Here is a 17,332-nt window from a genome sequence, read left to right on the forward strand (position 1 = left end):
AAGAGAATACTATCAGTTCGAATATTCCTCTAACAATTGAACAGTCGGCATCTCCGAATGATGGTCTTTCTTCTTCTCAAGGTAACTCTAAACTCACTCATTCAGATTCTTTCTTATTTGACCTGTTCGATCTTGATGCCCCTATTGCTACTAGAAAAAGTGTGAGATCATGTACCAAACACCCGATTGCTAAATACTTGTCATATCAAAAACTGTCCAATCACCATAAAGCCTTTCTTTCCAAGATTTCTAACCTACATGTTTCAAGAACTATTTAAGATGCCCTTGGTGACCCAGATTGGAAGTTAGCGGTAAAGGAGAAGATGAATACTCTTGAAAAGAATGGGACTTGGGAGATTGTGAAGCTACCGAGAGGTAGAAAAACTAGAGATTGTAAGTGGGTCTTCACTATAAAATGTAAGGCAGATGGGAGATAGAGATACAAGGCAAGTCTTGTTGCCAAGGGTTTCACCCAAACATATGGCATCGACCACCAAGTGACCTTTGCTTCAGTGGCAAAGATAAACTCTATTCGAGTTCTCCTCTCTCTCACAATGAATTTTGATTGGCCTCTACGCCAACTCGATGTGAAGAATGCCTTCTTAAATGGTGATTTAGAGGAAGAAGTGTTTATGGAACCCCCACTTGGATTTGAGAGGAGCCTCGGTACCAACAAGGTATGCCATCTAAAAAATTTCTTGTATGGTTTGAAACAATCTCCAAGAGCGTGGTTTGAAAGGTTTGGAAAAGAGGTCAAGAGTTATGGTTATACTCAAAGCCAAGTGGACCACACAATGTTTTTCAAGCACTCTAGTGACGGTAAGAGGGCAATTATAATTGTCTGTGTGAATGATATAATAATGACTGGCGATGATATGGGAGAGATTGAAGAGCTTAAGAGAAAACTAGCTCATGAGTTCAAGATCAAGGACTTGAGCCTCCTAAAGTTCTTCCTTGGGTTGGAATTTGCAAGATCTAAGGAGAGAATCTTTATCAACCAACATAAGTATGTTCTAGATTTGCTTAATGAAACTAGAATACCTAGATGCAAGATAACCAAAACTCCCATAGAACCGAACTTAAAGCTACAACCTACTGAAGCTAAAGATGTGGTAAATGGAGAGAAATACCAAAGACTTGTGGGTAGACTCATCTATTTATCTCACACCCAACCTAATATAGATTTTGCAGTGAGTGTTGTAAGTCAATTTATGCATTTGCCAAGTTCAGAGCCTTTTGAAGCTGCTTATAGAATCCTAAGGTATCTAAAGGGAACACTTGGAAAAGGATTGTTTTTCAAAAAACAAGGACACCTACACATAGAGGCCTATACTAACACAGATTGGGCAAGCAGCATTACAGATAGAATATCTACTTTGGGCTATTGCACCTTCATGGGAGCTAATCTTGTCACTTGGAGGAGCAAGAAACAGAATGTAGTAGCTAAAAGTAGTGTTAAAGCTGAATTTTGCTCAATAGCCCACGAGATTTGTGAGGTTATGCGGATAAAAAGATTACTAAAGGACTTAAAGGTTCTTATTTTCTTACCAGCAAAGGTTTACTGTGACTGCAAAGCTGTAATCTCCATTGCTCACAATTTGATTCTCCATGACAGAACAAAACATGTAGCTGTGGATAAGCATTTTATCAAGGAGAAACTTAGCAATAGGATAATTTGTATGCCTTACATTCTAACAGTTAATCAAGTTGTTGATATCCTCACAAAGGGGTTACATAAGAAACAGTTTGAAAATCTAGCGAGCGAGCAAGCTTGTCATAGAAGATATCTTCAAGCCAACTTGAGGAGGAGTGTTGAAATGGAAAGGAGACAAATCCCTTGATTAGTGGGGATTGGCTCCAATCCCTTAAGTGTTGAAATGAAAATCCGGGACGACTCTTCGTCTTTGCTACATCAAGTTTAGCTGGAGGTCGAAGACGGAACGCTAGTTTCAATTCCGGCATCTACTTTGGCGACAGTGGCAATGCACAGAGGGCTTAAAACCCTAACTAAAGGATGAAGATAATGGGTTTTAAGCGAGCGGGTCGAGGCAGGACAGGTCAAGTCAGGTGTTTTGCTGATGTGTCCAATAATGGACACATCTGCAGGCCACATCAGTCGCCATGTAAGGTGGGGCACACGCTTGGTCGATTGAGGATAAAATTGAAACAAATGTGAAAATTCGATGACCAAATTGAAGAAAAGGTCAAAAGTGGATAAAATTGAAAATTGACCCAAAATTAAATATATATTAGTTTATTCGGCCTATTAAAAATGCATTTCTTCATGGTGATTTGTAGGAAGAGGTATATATGGAGCAATCACTTGGTTTTGTTGCTCAGGGGGAGTCTAATGTAGTCTGCAAACTCAAGAAGTCTCTCTATGGTCTGAAACAATCTCCACGGGCGTAGTTTGGCAGGTTCAGCACTGTGGTTCAAGCCTTTGGTCTCACTCAAAGTGAAGCTAATCATTTGGTTTTCTATCGCCATTCTTCCTTATGTATCTATCTTGTTGTTTATATAGATGACATTATTATCACAGGGAGTGATCAGGTTGGAATACATAAGCTAAAGGAACATCTACATCAGCACTTTCAGACCAAAGACCTACGCCGACTTCGGTATTTCTTAGGTATTGAAGTTGCTCAATCAGGAGATGGTATCTCAATTTCTTAGAGGAAGTATGCCTTTGACATCTTAAAAGAAACTGGTATGGTGAATTGCAAACCAATTGACACCTCAATGGATCCGAATGTACGACTCTTGCTGGGACAGGGTGAGCTTTATTCAGATCCTGGAAGGTATAGGAGATTGGTAGGCAAGTTGAACTATCTCATAGCCACTCGTCCTAACATTGCTTTTGTTGTGAGTATAGTTAGTTAGTTCCTCAGTTCTTCATGTGATTCTAACTGGGATGCTGTTATTCGGATTCTGAGATATATCAAAAGAACGTCAGGTAAAGGGCTACTCTATGAGGATAAGAGACACACAGATATTTGTTGTTATGTAAATGCAAATTGGGTAGGATCTCCTTCTGATCGTCAGTCAACCTCTGGGTATTGTGTTCTTGTGGGAGGAAATATGATTTCTTGGAAAAGTAAGAAACAGAATGTAGTAGCTAGATCTAGTGCAGAGGCAAAGTATCGGGCTATGGCTAATCCAATTTATGAGCTCATCTGGCTGAAACAACTCCTGCAGGAGCTCAAGTTTTGTGAAGTGTCCCCTATGAAACTTGTTTGTGATAATCAGACTGCCTTACACTTTGCTTCCAATCCAGTGTTCCATGAGCGGACTAAGCATATTAAAATCGACTGTCACTTTATTAGAGAAAAGTTGGTTGAAGGTGTTATTGTTACAAAGTTTGTTAACTCCAATGATCAACTTACAGATACCTTCACCAAGTCTCTAAAGGGTCCTCGAGTGAAATATATTTGTAACAAACTTGGTACATATGATATCTATGCTCCCACTTGAGAGGGAGTGTTAGAATTATTAGTATAATTGTATATATTGTAATTATTAGATGTGTGGGTTTTATTTGTAATTAGATTAAGCCCATAGGTTAAGCTCGTAAGTGTTTAATATTCGTTATGCCTATTATAAATAACAAGCTAAGAGAGGCTAATTTCTTAGGTTTTTTCCTCTTATAATTATTTTCTCATAGTTTCAAATAGCATAACGAACCTAGAAACTTTGAGAGATATTTTCCAAATCAGAATACATCTCTCTTACAGGATCCCAGATATCTTTTGCAATTTGATAAAACAGGTATAATTGCCCAATCTTTGGCTCCATTGAATTGATTAGCAATGCCATTACAATAGAATTTTCAGCCTCCCAAGTGCTGCAAGTTGTTGAATCCTTTTTTGGCATAGCTATTGCTCCTGTCAGGTATCCCATCTTACCTTTACCCTTGATCACCAGTAAAATAGGCTAGTACCATTCTCGGAAGTTGCTGCCTATGTAACATGATTTTGATCAAGGAATTTTCTAAGTGAGGGGGAACGAAAGATGATTGAAGGTTTGAAGCAGTCAGAACCATAGAGGATTCTGCTATAGATGGATTTGGCGTCGAGCTTGTCATTGATCGTTGCTGGTGAAACGTCTGGCTCTAATACCATGAACAAATAATGAACCGAAGATGAAGGGGACTTACTCGAGTACCAAACAAAATCACTCAAGTACTATAAGAATTTAAGAGAGTTTTTTCTCGAGTACAATACTTTACTCGATTAAATGAAAGCTCTAATTTATTTCTGCAGCTATGAGAGATATATATACACACAGCTATACAAGATATCTCCTAGAAAATAGGAACATCTATCTCCTAAACTATAGGTGCAGGTATACAGATTTGAATTAGAAATTTTAAACTGCTAGAGTTTCTGGTATTATCTTGTCTACCTTATCTCTAACAGCCTTATCACTTGATCCTTTACTTTTAAACTGATAGAGTTGCTGGTATTATCTTATTTTCCTTATGTCATTATCTCTAACAGCCTTATCTCTTTATCCTTTTATTTCCGGCCATAAGAGAAAAGACAGGAATACCTTTTAATCTTTTCAATGGTATCATTTTGAGATCCTGATTAAGCATTTGAGAATTCAGTTCTTTCTTCTAAATTCTCTCTATTTTCTTTCTTTTCTTCTTTCACAACTAACAGTATTTTGGAAATCAATGGCTCTGTCCTTCCTTTGTCATGAAATTTCCTACTATATCAATTTTCTAAATTGGCAAACATCAACTGTATTGTGCTAGTGTAACTTAATTGAGAATTTGAAAAGTAGAGACATTAATTAGTCTCTGTTGATTTTCCATTTCATAATCTCATGGTCTTCTTGTCAAGAAACATGCATTTTCATATCCATGTCTTTATTTGTTTTTCTAGTCAATTTCACATCCCATGTTTAATGTTTGTGTAAGAGATTATATGGAACTTTTGCAAAGGGCCAACTAGAAAGAATGAATCCATGTAGCCAAACCCAAATAATTGAGTCTAAACTTGTTTATTCTCTTTGATGCATGTGTCATGACCCTAGGGTTTAGCTAGGGTCTTAGAAGGAATTGGAAGGAATTCGGGGAAGAACAGAGAAGAATTGAAGGGGGAGATTTAACAGAATTAGGGAGGAAGTAGGGAGAAATGAGAGAGAGAATGGAAGAGAATTGTAGAGAGAAACCAGTTCTTGTTTATCAATTCAAAACATAATCCTCTCCTCTTATAATTGGCCTTTTAATAGGCATAACTAGCTTCTTAACTAATTTCTAACAGCACCCATGTGCTCTCAACAAACAACCAAATATCCCTAACAAACTATTATACCCTATTACAATAATACCCCCTAACTGTAATTGTAACTCAATTACAACTTTGCCTCTATAATACCCAAGGGTCGTGACAATTTCCCCTCCTTGAAATGTTTCTTGTCCCCAAGAAACTTATTACCACGTAGTTGTTGCTTCTTTATCCAATGCCCATCTTCACCCACTGGTTTCTTCTTCGCCTTTTCTTGTTCTTATCTCTTATTTCCCTTGTCTCTTGGTTCCTCTTTTCTTTTTCCTCAACAGTAACATCATTATAACTTGCTGCAATACCAATTTTAGCCATCCACCTCTTCCTTATTGCTGTTAAAAATGGTTCCAAATGCGTCATCAGTCCTACAACCCCATCCTCCAACTCTTCTGGTTGCAATGTTAACTTTGCTTTGTCTTGTGTGCCCGTGCCAATGACATACATGTGAGATGTTCCAAGCAAGGTGCCCAATGCAATCCTTTGTTCCTTCTCTCCTCTTTAGACTCCTTATTTTGTTGTTTCAGGAGATCAATGGCATCAAGAGTCTCAACACCAGTGGCAGTGCTTGAGAGGCTGCCAACTGATTGAGTGTCATCCTCCACTTCCTCCTCCCCAATCTCTTCTTCCATGTACTCCACAGCCAAGACCAAGGGAGCAACATGTTTAGACCCTTCTATATCTTCAGTAAGGGCCTCCTCAAGTGGAAATAATTTTACTTGTTGGTAGCTGGAGTACATTACTTTCAGCAAGGCTGTCCTCCTTCGGCTGCTCCACTTTAAGGAATTCCTCCTTATTAAAACTTCCTCGATAATCATCGAAGTATTCTACAGGGAAGTTGTAATGATACTTCTTAGTCAGTATCATTGCAAACTCCTGCAGCTTCTCACGGAACATACGACCGAATTTCTCGCACTCTTCATGTATCCCACTGGTTGTTTCCTTGCACCTTAGATTGAACTGATTATCCATTTTCTTTTCCCATGTCCCATGATTCTGGCCAAACTCCTCATGGTTTCTGTTATATCCAACTGAGATTATAGCATTCTGCTTTATGTATGCATTGCCTCCCCTAACTTCACGAGTAGGACACCCCATTGAAAATGCAGCCTTATTCTACCGCAATTAAGTCTCCCATGGCCTCATGTGCACACTGCCTTCCTTGGCAGAACTTTCACTAGCAGAATGATACACGAGCCAAGAATTCAGAGCACTGTCCATCCTGAATCCTCAACACTTCTCTTCTGTAACTACCTTACCCAGTTACCTCTAAAATTGATCCAATAAATGGCAAATTGCAGCCAATGTTCTGCTTCGGAGTCAATCCTATTTTAGGACTGGAATAAATGGCATGTTACAACAACTTGATCGGCCTTCAAGAGTCTCCTAGGGCTACCGAATATCCTGTCTCGCTTGCTGCAATAATACCCAATACTTGCTGGAATCACCGTCAGAAACACCGGCCTGTTGCGCCTTCCAGTTCACAATCGCCTGGCCTTGAATCCGGTTCTACTCTGAATTGGCTCTCCAGAATGGTTGGAATCTCCTTCCGATCAAGGTGGAAAGCTCGTTGTGACACCCCAGTCGCTTCACCAGAAAGGGTCAGAAGGCTACCAAAACCGTAGCACACAGTGCCTTCCAATCAAAGCAACAACACCCACAAAACTTCGGTCGGAATTCCAATCAAAACTGCCACACCACAGCCGCACCTGTAGGAAGCTTATTGGTCTGGGGCGGAATGGTCTTTCGATCTAGTCGCAATTCTCTAGGTCATCCGCTTCACCTTTGACGAACTCACATTTGCCTCAACAGTCGCACTTCAGTGGTTGTGGTCCACCCTCCCTTCGTTGCCTTCCAGCCGAACCAAGAATCACCTTCAAGGATCAGATCTATCATCGTCCAAAATCACTGTCGAGGACCACCGTTGAACCAAAGATCACCGTCGACCCTTTGTTGCCTCCCGAGGTCGAAGATCACCGACTCAGCGACCCAAACCCAGTCGCTCCAGAATCCCCGTCGAAGTTGCCTGGGTCCTTTTCTCCTCAAGATCCAACAACAAGCATCTTCTATTACCCAATCACTTCTCTAAAACGCCTCTTGAATCTGCTTCGCCTTCAACAATCGTTTTTCCTCCACAATTCGAACCAAGAGTCCTTTATAATCAGATCAGAAGCAACCGTCTATCCACCATTAAATTACCTCCATGCATCAGAATTAGATTCCAAAATCAACGGCCGTGAATTAATCCTCAGCCAAGAGTCCCACCCAAACTTGTTGGAATCGTCGAAGTATGCTTCACTTTCACATGTCTTCAAATCTAGGCTACGATTAGCAACATTTCCAGCCACGAAACTACTGTTGTGCCACTCTGATTCGCCTCCAAATTCAACTCGGTATCACTGCAGACCTCTCCTAGCCTACATCGTCTTCAATTTCAAGCCGAAGTGACTTTGCTCGGTTTTGCTTTTCAATTCCGAGTTTGCTCTACTCGGCTATGCCTTCCAAATCCAAGTTCAATTCTGAATTCAGTCGTTGCTTCTTCCCTGAGGAGCGTTGCCTCCAATATTCAAGTCATAGTGGATTACGGAACCTGCTCCACCTGCTATTTCTAACTTGCAATAGCCGCAACCCTCCCAATCACAGTCCACTGGTTGCGACCATCAGCTCAGTTATAGACTTCACCTGAATTGCTTCACATAATCGCAAAGGAAAACGCCTGGTTCCAACAAAAAAACTATTGACTCACCTCCGATCACCAACTGTGAACTCTCCTATGGTCGCGTCGCCTCTGTCTAAATTGTTGTTCACTCAACTGCCTGGCCTAGCCTTGCGCCTCTTTCTCAAGCCTGGATTGTCGAAAATTGCGGCTTCAAATCTCAACCTAACTACCAAGGTTTGTCGGAATCACCGGAGTTGAATTCGCCCTCTAATCCCAAGAATCAACTTCCGTCGGACAACAAACGTCAATCCATTAGAAATTAATCAACAGAGAAAGCTGTCGAGGAACGGTGGCTCTGATACCAAATTGTCATGACCCAAGGATTTGATTAAGGTTAGAAAGGGAAGTGAGAAGGGTTCATGGGAGAGAGAGAAGAATTAGGGAGAAATGAGAGGGAGAATGGAAGAGAATTGTAGAGAGAAACTAGTTCTTGTTTATCAATTCAAAAAACATAATCCTCTCCTCTTACAATTCAAAAAACATAATCCTCTCCTCTTACAATTGACCTTTTTATAGGCATAGCTAACTTCTTAACTAATTTCTAACAACACCCATGTGCTCCTTAAAAAATAGCCAAATATCCCTAACAAACTATTATACCCTATTACAATAATACCCCTTAACTGTAATTGTAATTCTAAAATATGGCTAGCAGCACAACCGGATTCATTTAATCCAACACTTCTTCTTCTTCTTTATTCTTTCCACTTATTTTGTGTCAACATAACGGAGACAACTAGAAGATAGGTTTAGTGTCCATTACTCACATTACTCATGTAATATGACTCAAAATAGACATGTAAACAGCAGCTTACCTTGCTCTTGTTTGTGTGCAGCAAGTATATAATCCGTGTGGTGACTGGGTATCTTCCAAGTGTGGTATTGATGATATTTCTTTATGCTGTTCCTCCAGCAATGATGTTGTTTTCTACAATTGAGGGACCTATCTCTCGTAGTGACAGGAAAAGGAGTGCCTGCACCAAAATTCTATATTTCTTCATCTGGAATATATTTTTTGGTAATGTTTTGTCAGGTAGAGTTATTGAAAGATTGAGCGTTTTTTCTCGTCCCGGGGATGTAACTGCCTTACTTGCCACTGCAGTACCTGCACAGGTATTTTTATGTTTTCTTGTTTTGTTTTTGTTTCAGTTATTAAGATAGTAGTTGTTTTATTTTTGTTTCAATCACCAAAAATAGGTGCCAATTGGCATGTATATTTTTTTTCCCCTCCACTCACATTATTGAAGTCTTTCCATGGCCAGCCTAGCAGTTCACTTATGATTTTTGTGCTCTCTGTCATCTCTGTGCTTTCTTCAAATAGGTTGAGTTCAAATTGGAGTAATACCACCCCTCCCCAAAAAAACTCATAAAAAGAAATCAGTTTTGATTAACATGAACCTTCAATAACAGTCTTAACCCTGATTATGGATTTCAATACTGTGCAGACAACCTTCTTTATGACTTATGTTCTGACATCAGGTTGGGCAAGTTTGTCATCTGAACTCATGCAACCTTACGCTCTTCTCTCCAACTTTTGCTATAAATTTATTCTCAGATACAATGATGATCCATCTTGTGGCGTTTATTCGTTCCCATACCACACGGAACTTCCAAGAGTTCTCTTGTTTGGATTCATTGGCTTTGTTTATTCTGTGATGGCTCCTTTAATATTGCCATTCTTGCTGGTTTACTTCTTCCTTGCGAATCTTGTGTACCGTAATCAGGTGAGCATTTCCATTTATACATACATTTTACTTTTTATTATCTGTAAACTTCTTATAGCTGACCCCATATAGTGGGATAAAAGCTTGGTATGTTGTTCTTTTATCTCATAACTTCTTTGAAGTAACTTGCCTTGGATTTTCTACAGATGTTTATCCTTCTCTGTAAAAGTCACATAGAGTTTAATTTTTATCTTTTTATCTTTAAAATGTGTGATTTTTTGGTCCTTTAATGTATTTACCTTCTTAGAATTTTTTTTTTTTTTTTTTTTGGCTGAAGTATCTTTTAGAAGTTCTATAATTCTGTCTGAGATCATTTTTGAGTGTTTGAACTTAATTTTTTTATTTTCTGTTCCCCTTTTTGGTTCTGTGGGTACATTAGATTCTTTGAAAGTGGGAAATGATTTTTTTTTTTGTGATAAGTAGGAAAATTCTTTCATTACTCTTTGTGAAAGTAATGGATATTCACTTTAACGTGTTGAGAGTATTCTAAATGGAGTTTGCCTCTTTTTTCTTTTCATTTTTTTTTTTTTTTTTGGTCCTTGTGTGCCAATGAAATTCCAGCTAACACACTTCTCTTCCTGCTTCTGATCTTTATCCTCAGTCTCTAGGCTGGAAGAATATATTGGGTCTGGCAGCAGATTTTTATAGTTAAATTCAGATGCCAAATGATTTGAATTTTGAATAAAGAACTAGGAATTTCTTTTTAATAAGATAGAATTATCTGTCCAATAATATTTCCCTGTTTTCAGAATTTGTAATCCTGTTGGCAAAGATAAAGTAGAAGATAAAGATAGAGTAGCAAGCAACTAACTTTCTGATTTATGTTGTATTTTTCTATAAATTAATTGTTGTAATCTAGTCCTAGAAAGTAGGAATTATCTAGTCCTATATTCTAGGAATTATCCAGTCCTAAAACTTAAGAGATTTCATAGGAGTTGTTATCTATTTATACTTGTACATTCATTCCTAGTATGAGTGAGAAAGTATTCTTCTTTTTCCCAATTATTTCATATGGTATCAGAGCCACCATTACAGCCTCTGAAACCCTAGCCGTGTGCCTTCATTGCACATTTCCTAACCTCTCTTTGAGTGCCTTCATTGCACTCCTTTATTCATTAGCCATCTGCTTCTGTTGTTGGCCCTCCCAAATTCTCCAAATTGTCTAGAATGTCCGCAAGATCTGATATTGTTGTTGGAGAGTCTTCACCCGAGGAGGAGCAGCCTGTCGATCCTAGTCAAGAGATAAATCATTGTGTTGTTGCTGGAGATCTACCAAACATCATCCTATCCTACCGCCTAGACGAAAAAAACTACTTGCAATGGGCCCAATTGGTGCGAACTTTTCTCAAAGGAAAAGGGAAAATTGCCCATCTCACGGCCTCTCCTCCTAATGCAGATCATCCATTGTTTTCCACATGGGAAATCGAAGATTCCCAGATCATGTCTTGGCTATGGAATGCCATGCTACCTGAGGTAAGTAGGAATTATATATTTTTGGAGATTGCCAGGGAGATTTGGGAGGTTGTAACACAAACTTACTCAAAGGTACAAGATGCATCTGTTATCTATGAAATTAAAACCAAGATTAGTGGGGCTAAACAAGGTGGGATGACAGTTATGGAATATTATAATTACATGAAAGGCCTTTGGCTAGAGTTGGATCACTATCAAAATATTAAGATGATATGTAAGGAGGATGCTGTGACCCTTAATCAAATAATGAATAGGGATCAGATCGTTGAGTTCTTGGCTGGACTTAATCATGAATTTGATCAAGTTAGGGTGCAGATACTTGGTCGAGAAAAGCTACCATCCATCAATGAAGTATTTGCCATGGTAAGGAGTGAGGAGAATAGGAGGATTGTGATGCTAAAGGAGGCAACCACTGATGGTTCAGCATTAATGTCAAACAAGGGCAATGGACCAAGGAAGTTAGGAAGGATGGAACAGCAGGTAAAACCTGGCAGCAGCAAGGATGGCCTATGGTGCACTTTCTGCCGAAAACCTAGGCACACTCGAGACACTTGTTTCAAGCTACATGGAAAGGAGGCAGTTCTCAGCAAGCTTGGTGGGTTTAAAAACTTGGCTCCAAAGAATCAAGTCTACCTATCTCACAAAACCCAAGAGGAGGGCAAATCTGGAGAAAAGACTGATGCAGATGGCAGCCCTGATCTCACTCAACTTAATGCTGATGAGATCCATAAGCTGAAATCCTTTCTTAAGACTATGCAAGAAGGCACATGCTCTTTAGCACTCTCAGGTAACACAAATTCTGCATACTTTACTGCCTTAAAGACTATTTGGAATGATGTTTGGATCTTGGATTCAGGAGCCACTAGCCACATGTCGCCCAATCCAAGTATATTTACTACCTACCAGCCACTCAACACCTCCAAACAAATTACCATTGCCAATGGGAAATCAGTCCCTATTGTTGGTCAAGGCCAAGTTAACCTTTGCCCAAATTTATCTCTTAAATCAGTCCTACATGTCCCTCAATTATCATCAAACTTCTCTCAATCCATCAACTCACAAAGGACTTGAATTGCTTAGCCATTTTTTCTCCTAATGATTGTGAGTTTCAGGAATTGAAGACCGGGACGAGGATTGGAGCCGCTAGGGTAAAGGATGGGCTGTACTGCTTCATGGGGAAGAACTCTCAACCACCTAGGGACCAGCTGCAGGTGGCATACTCCTCAAACAATGAAGCAGATCACTCAGAAATATGGCTGCACCATTACCGCCTAGGCCACCCTCCATTCTCACTATTGAAAGCTATGTTTCCTACTTTCTTTAGGTCTATAGACCCTAGCATATTTCATTGTGATATTTGCATCTTGGCTAAACAACATCGTGTTTCTTATTCAATCAGTAATAAAATTAGTTCAAAACCTTTTTCCTTAATCCATTCGAATGTCTGGGGGCCTTGCAAAATTCCTAATTATTCTGGGGCAAAATGGTTTATCTCCTTCATTGATAATTGCACCCGTATGACATGGGTTTTTTTGCTTAAAGATAAGACAGCCATAGGGACAGTATTGCCAAACTTTTGCAAAATGATAGCTACCCAATTTGGAACCCCTATCCAAAAATTTAGGACAGACAATGCTCGTGATTATTTCAATCATCATATGCATCAATTCTTCCAACAAGAAGGGATTATCCATGAATCTTCTTGTGTCGACACCCCACAACAAAATGGAGTAACCGAACGGAAGATGAGACATCTCCTTAATGTGGCCCGTACCCTACTTCATCATCATCATGTACCTAAACTATATGGGGGGAAGCTGTCCTAACTGCTGCATTTTTTATTAATCGGGTGCCAACCAAAATTCTCAACTATCAAAGCCCTATTGCATGCCTAACTATACATTTTCCAGATTTTAATGTGCACAACTCTTTACCTCTTAGAGTATTCGGTTGTGTGGCTTTTGTCCATATTTCCAAACAACATAGAGATAAACTTGATCCTAGGGCAATCAAATGTGTATTCTTAGGCTATTCACCTACCCAAAAAGGATACAAATGCTATCATCCTCCTACCCAAAAACTATATGTCTCTAAGGACATTACCTTCATTGAAACCCTTCAATTTTTTCATTCCTCTATCACTGGTCACCAGGGGGAGCCTACTTATGGTGACCACGGTGATCTTTGGAATACCACGACTAACCACCTATCAATTCCAAACCCAGCCATTCCAGCCATGCCAATTCCAGCTTCTGCCCCTGCTTCCAAACAGCCACAACACTCTCATTCTAGCCTCAATGCCCAGCCTTCCCATACCACTGACAGCAACCTATGTTCAGGTACTGGCAGCCATATAGAAGGACAAGATCATGCTGAAATGAATAGGGAAATAGCCACTCAAATGTTGTCACCTCTAGTACGGTTTAAGGGTTCACCCTATGTTTACAAGCGGAGGCAGCCTGGCCAACAACCCCAGCAGATCCAGTCCTCAGTCTCTAGTCAAGGTAATGATCTCACACAACCCATTCCCATGACTTCTACTGAATCTATCTTTGATGATCTAGACCTCCCTATTTCTGTTAGAAAATGGGTGAGAAACTGCACAAAACACCCCTTAACCAATTATATCTCCTATCACCGACTTTCCCCAAAACATAGGAGCTTCCTAGCATCCTTAGATGCAATTATCATTCCTAAAACAGTCCAAGAGGCACTAAAGGATCAGAATTGGAAAAATGCCATGATGGAAGAAATGGGGGCATTGAAAAAGAACCACACATGGGATCTTGTATCCAAACCAAAAGGGGTTAATCCTATTGGGTGTAGATGGATTTTTAATGTTAAATACAAGGCAGATGGCACCCTTGAAAGATATAAGGCTAGGCTGGTGGCTAAGAGATATACCCAGTCATATGGAATTGATTGTCTTAAAACATTTGCCCCAGTAGCAAAAATGACCACGGTCAGAATCCTCTTATCCTTGGCAACCCATTTTGAATGGAACCTACAACAATTAGATGCAAAAAATGCATTCCTCCATGGAGACTTAGAGGAAGAAGTATATATGGAATTACCACCAGGATTCCAAGAAGGAAATGAAGGACAGGTATGCCACTTAAAGAAGGCCTTATATGGCCTTAAGCAATCCCCCAGGGCATGGTTTGGCAGGTTTTCTAAAGCTATGAAAGCTTTAAGGTATTTTCAAAGTAGAGGGGATCATACTCTCTTTATAAAGCATTCAAAGGAACACAAGGTAACAATTCTTTTAGTGTATGTTGATGATATGATTATTACAGGTGATGATAAAGAAGAGCAAGTAAAAGTCAAAGAAAAATTGGCTAAAGAGTTTGAAATCAAAGACTTGGGCACTCTCAAATATTTCCTAGGCATTGAGGTTGCCTACTCCAACGAATGGATTTTTCTATCCCAAAGAAAATATGTACTTGATTTGTTGGCAGAAACAGGTATGCTTGGTGGAAAATGATCTAAAATTCCAATTGAACCTAACAGTAAATTGTGGAATAATCCAAACAGTCAAATGGTGGATAAAGGGAGATATCAAAGACTTGTTGGGAGACTAATCTACCTATTCCACACAAGGCCAGACATAGCATTTGCAGTCAGCCTTGTGAGTCAATTCATGCACAATCCAACAGAGGAGCACATGCTAGCTGTGAGGAGGATCTTAAGCTACTTGAAGACCACTCCAGGCAAGGGAATTCTCTTTAAAGCAAGGAAAGAACTGGACATCAATGGTTTTTCAGATGCAGATTATGTAGGTTCAGTAACAGATAGAAGATCTACAAGTGGTAATTGTGTATATTTAGGGGGTAATTTGGTATCATGGAGGAGCAAGAAGCAGATTGTGGTAGCAAAGTCAAGTGCAGAGGCAGAGTTCTGGGCCATGGCCCTAAGTCTATGTGAGGTCTTATGGTTGAAAATCATTTTAGAAGACCTAAAGATTCAAATCCAAGGCCCAATTGGTATAAGGTGTGATAATCAAACAGCTATCAGCATAGCCCATAATCCGGTTCAATATGACAGGACTAAACATGTTGAGGTTGATAGACATTTTGTAAAGGAAAAATTGGAAGCAGATTTAATACAGTTACCCTATGTGCCTTCAGAGGATCAGGTAGCAGATATATTGACCAAGGGGTTGCCAGTGTAAAGAGATTTGATGATTTGACAAGCAAGCTTGGAATGTGCGATATACATTCTCCAGCTTGAGGGGGAGTGTTGGCGAAGATAAAGTAGAAGATAAAGATAGAGTAGCAAGCAACTAACTTTCTGATTTATGTTGTATTTTTCTATAAATTAATTGTTGTAATCTAGTCCTAGAAAGTAGGAATTATCTAGTCCTATATTCTAGGAATTATCCAGTCCTAAAACTTAGGAGATTTCTTAGGAGTTGTTCTCTATTTATACTTGTACATTCATTCCTAGTATGAGTGAGAAAGTATTCTTCTTTTTCCCAATTATTTCACAAATCCCATCCTTTTTTTTTACCTATTAACTACTATGCGGTGTTTCCCCCAAATTTAAGGTGTATTGATTTATGATACGCCAAACATGCCTTCAAAAAGTCTGATTATGTAAGGAGAGGATAGTGTTCTGGTGCACACAAACTGTATGCAGAACCCCAAGTCTGAATAAAGATTTACCGTCTAGTTATTTATCTATTTTTGGTTTTCCAGTTGCAACTGATGGATGCCCTTTTCAATTTATTCTGCATTTGTATCTTTCAGATTCTCAATGTATATGTCACAAAATATCAAAGTGGTGGCCGGTTTTGGCCTATTGTGCATAATTCAACAATCTGCTCATTGGTGATGACACAAATACTATCCATGGGGGTATTTGGACTGAAAAAATCAACAGTTGCATCAGGCTTCACTATTCCATTGATTATCCTTACACTTCTTTACAACGAGTTTTGCAGGCAAAGGTTTATTCCTGTATTTAAGGACCATCCTGCACAGGTATGATTGGATGTGTATTTACATCTTTCCAACTTATCTTTCTGTATCTTCAAACCTGATTTGACATGTGGGCTTGTTTGAAGGTTCTTATTGATATGGATCAAAAAGATGCCCAATGCGGGATGTTGGAGGAGATTCACGAGCAATTGCGTTCGGCGTATTGTCAGTTTGCATCAACTCCCAATGAATTGGATAAAAGTGTGCCCCTCAATCATTTTGAGGAAGGACAGAGGGCCATACTTCAAGATCCAGAGGACATGATGTCAAGTACGATCTCACCTTGCAATTAAAAACTCTCAGTATCGGTCATGTGATCTCATTTTGTGCCTCCTGTTTACAGGAAACAAATCCCGACGGTGAAGGAGGTATTATTACATGTTGCCCGGTTCCAGTTTGGTGATGGGAGAATTGAACTTGAACTGAAAAGCTAAAACGAAGAGCAAAAAAGAAAAATGAAGAAAGGGAGAAAGAGAAAAATTGGATTGAGCCTTAGTGTGTTGGTACAAAATTGAACTTTTAAGATGACATTAGCCGCCACCAGAAGTTGGTGCTCAGTTCCTGGAAGAAACTTCTTGTAAGTAAAGAGCTGGTCAATATTTGAAGGTTTTGTAGAGAAGATATGAAGCTCTGCTTTCCACCCTATTTTAATTTGTCATTTTTTTATTCTTTTATTTTTTATATCACTTCAAGAAATATATCAAAATTGTGTTAGGAACCGTTAGAACATTCATTATTCTGTTTTTTTTTTTTTTCCTTTTTTTTATTGTGCTAAGAATCATTCATCTATAATTGGGTAGACATTAGTAGCTTATTTGTAGAAACTGGTTGTCCATATCTAACTAAAGAAAGTAGAGTTTTGTATAATTTTAAAACCGTTATTTATATTCGCTATATTACTTGTACATCAAAAGTTACACACTTTAAGTTACACGCGTGCGTAAATAACTAAAATATCTCTCGCGTCTCATCGTCTTGAGGAGGAATACTTTTGTCATTTTAGTTATATTGTGTAGTCTAAAGTATAATCCAAAAAATATAAATAGTATTTTCTTATTTATATATGAGACTAGACATTAGTAGCTTGTGTATTTGAATAAAAGTTATATGCATTGAACAAAGCATCCCATTATTTGTTATTATTGAATAGGC

General features: G+C 39.0%; 1 protein-coding gene across 1 annotated transcript in view; it reads left to right on the forward strand.

The window, feature by feature from the left end:
• LOC127812470 (CSC1-like protein RXW8) overlaps positions 1-17,012 on the forward strand; it is a 69,173-nt gene extending 52,161 nt beyond the window's left edge. Inside the window, exons 7-11 of the mRNA XM_052352865.1 lie at positions 8,841-9,117; positions 9,450-9,728; positions 15,950-16,183; positions 16,267-16,450; positions 16,524-17,012. Of these exons, the coding sequence (XP_052208825.1) occupies positions 8,841-9,117; positions 9,450-9,728; positions 15,950-16,183; positions 16,267-16,450; positions 16,524-16,543 (994 nt within the window). The 3' untranslated portion in view covers positions 16,544-17,012. The remainder of the gene's footprint in view (positions 1-8,840; positions 9,118-9,449; positions 9,729-15,949; positions 16,184-16,266; positions 16,451-16,523) is intronic.
• Positions 17,013-17,332: the final 320 nt, after the last annotated feature.

The sequence above is a fragment of the Diospyros lotus genome, chromosome 11 (genome assembly GCF_014633365.1).
Source record: "Diospyros lotus cultivar Yz01 chromosome 11, ASM1463336v1, whole genome shotgun sequence".
Lineage (NCBI taxonomy): Eukaryota > Viridiplantae > Streptophyta > Magnoliopsida > Ericales > Ebenaceae > Diospyros > Diospyros lotus.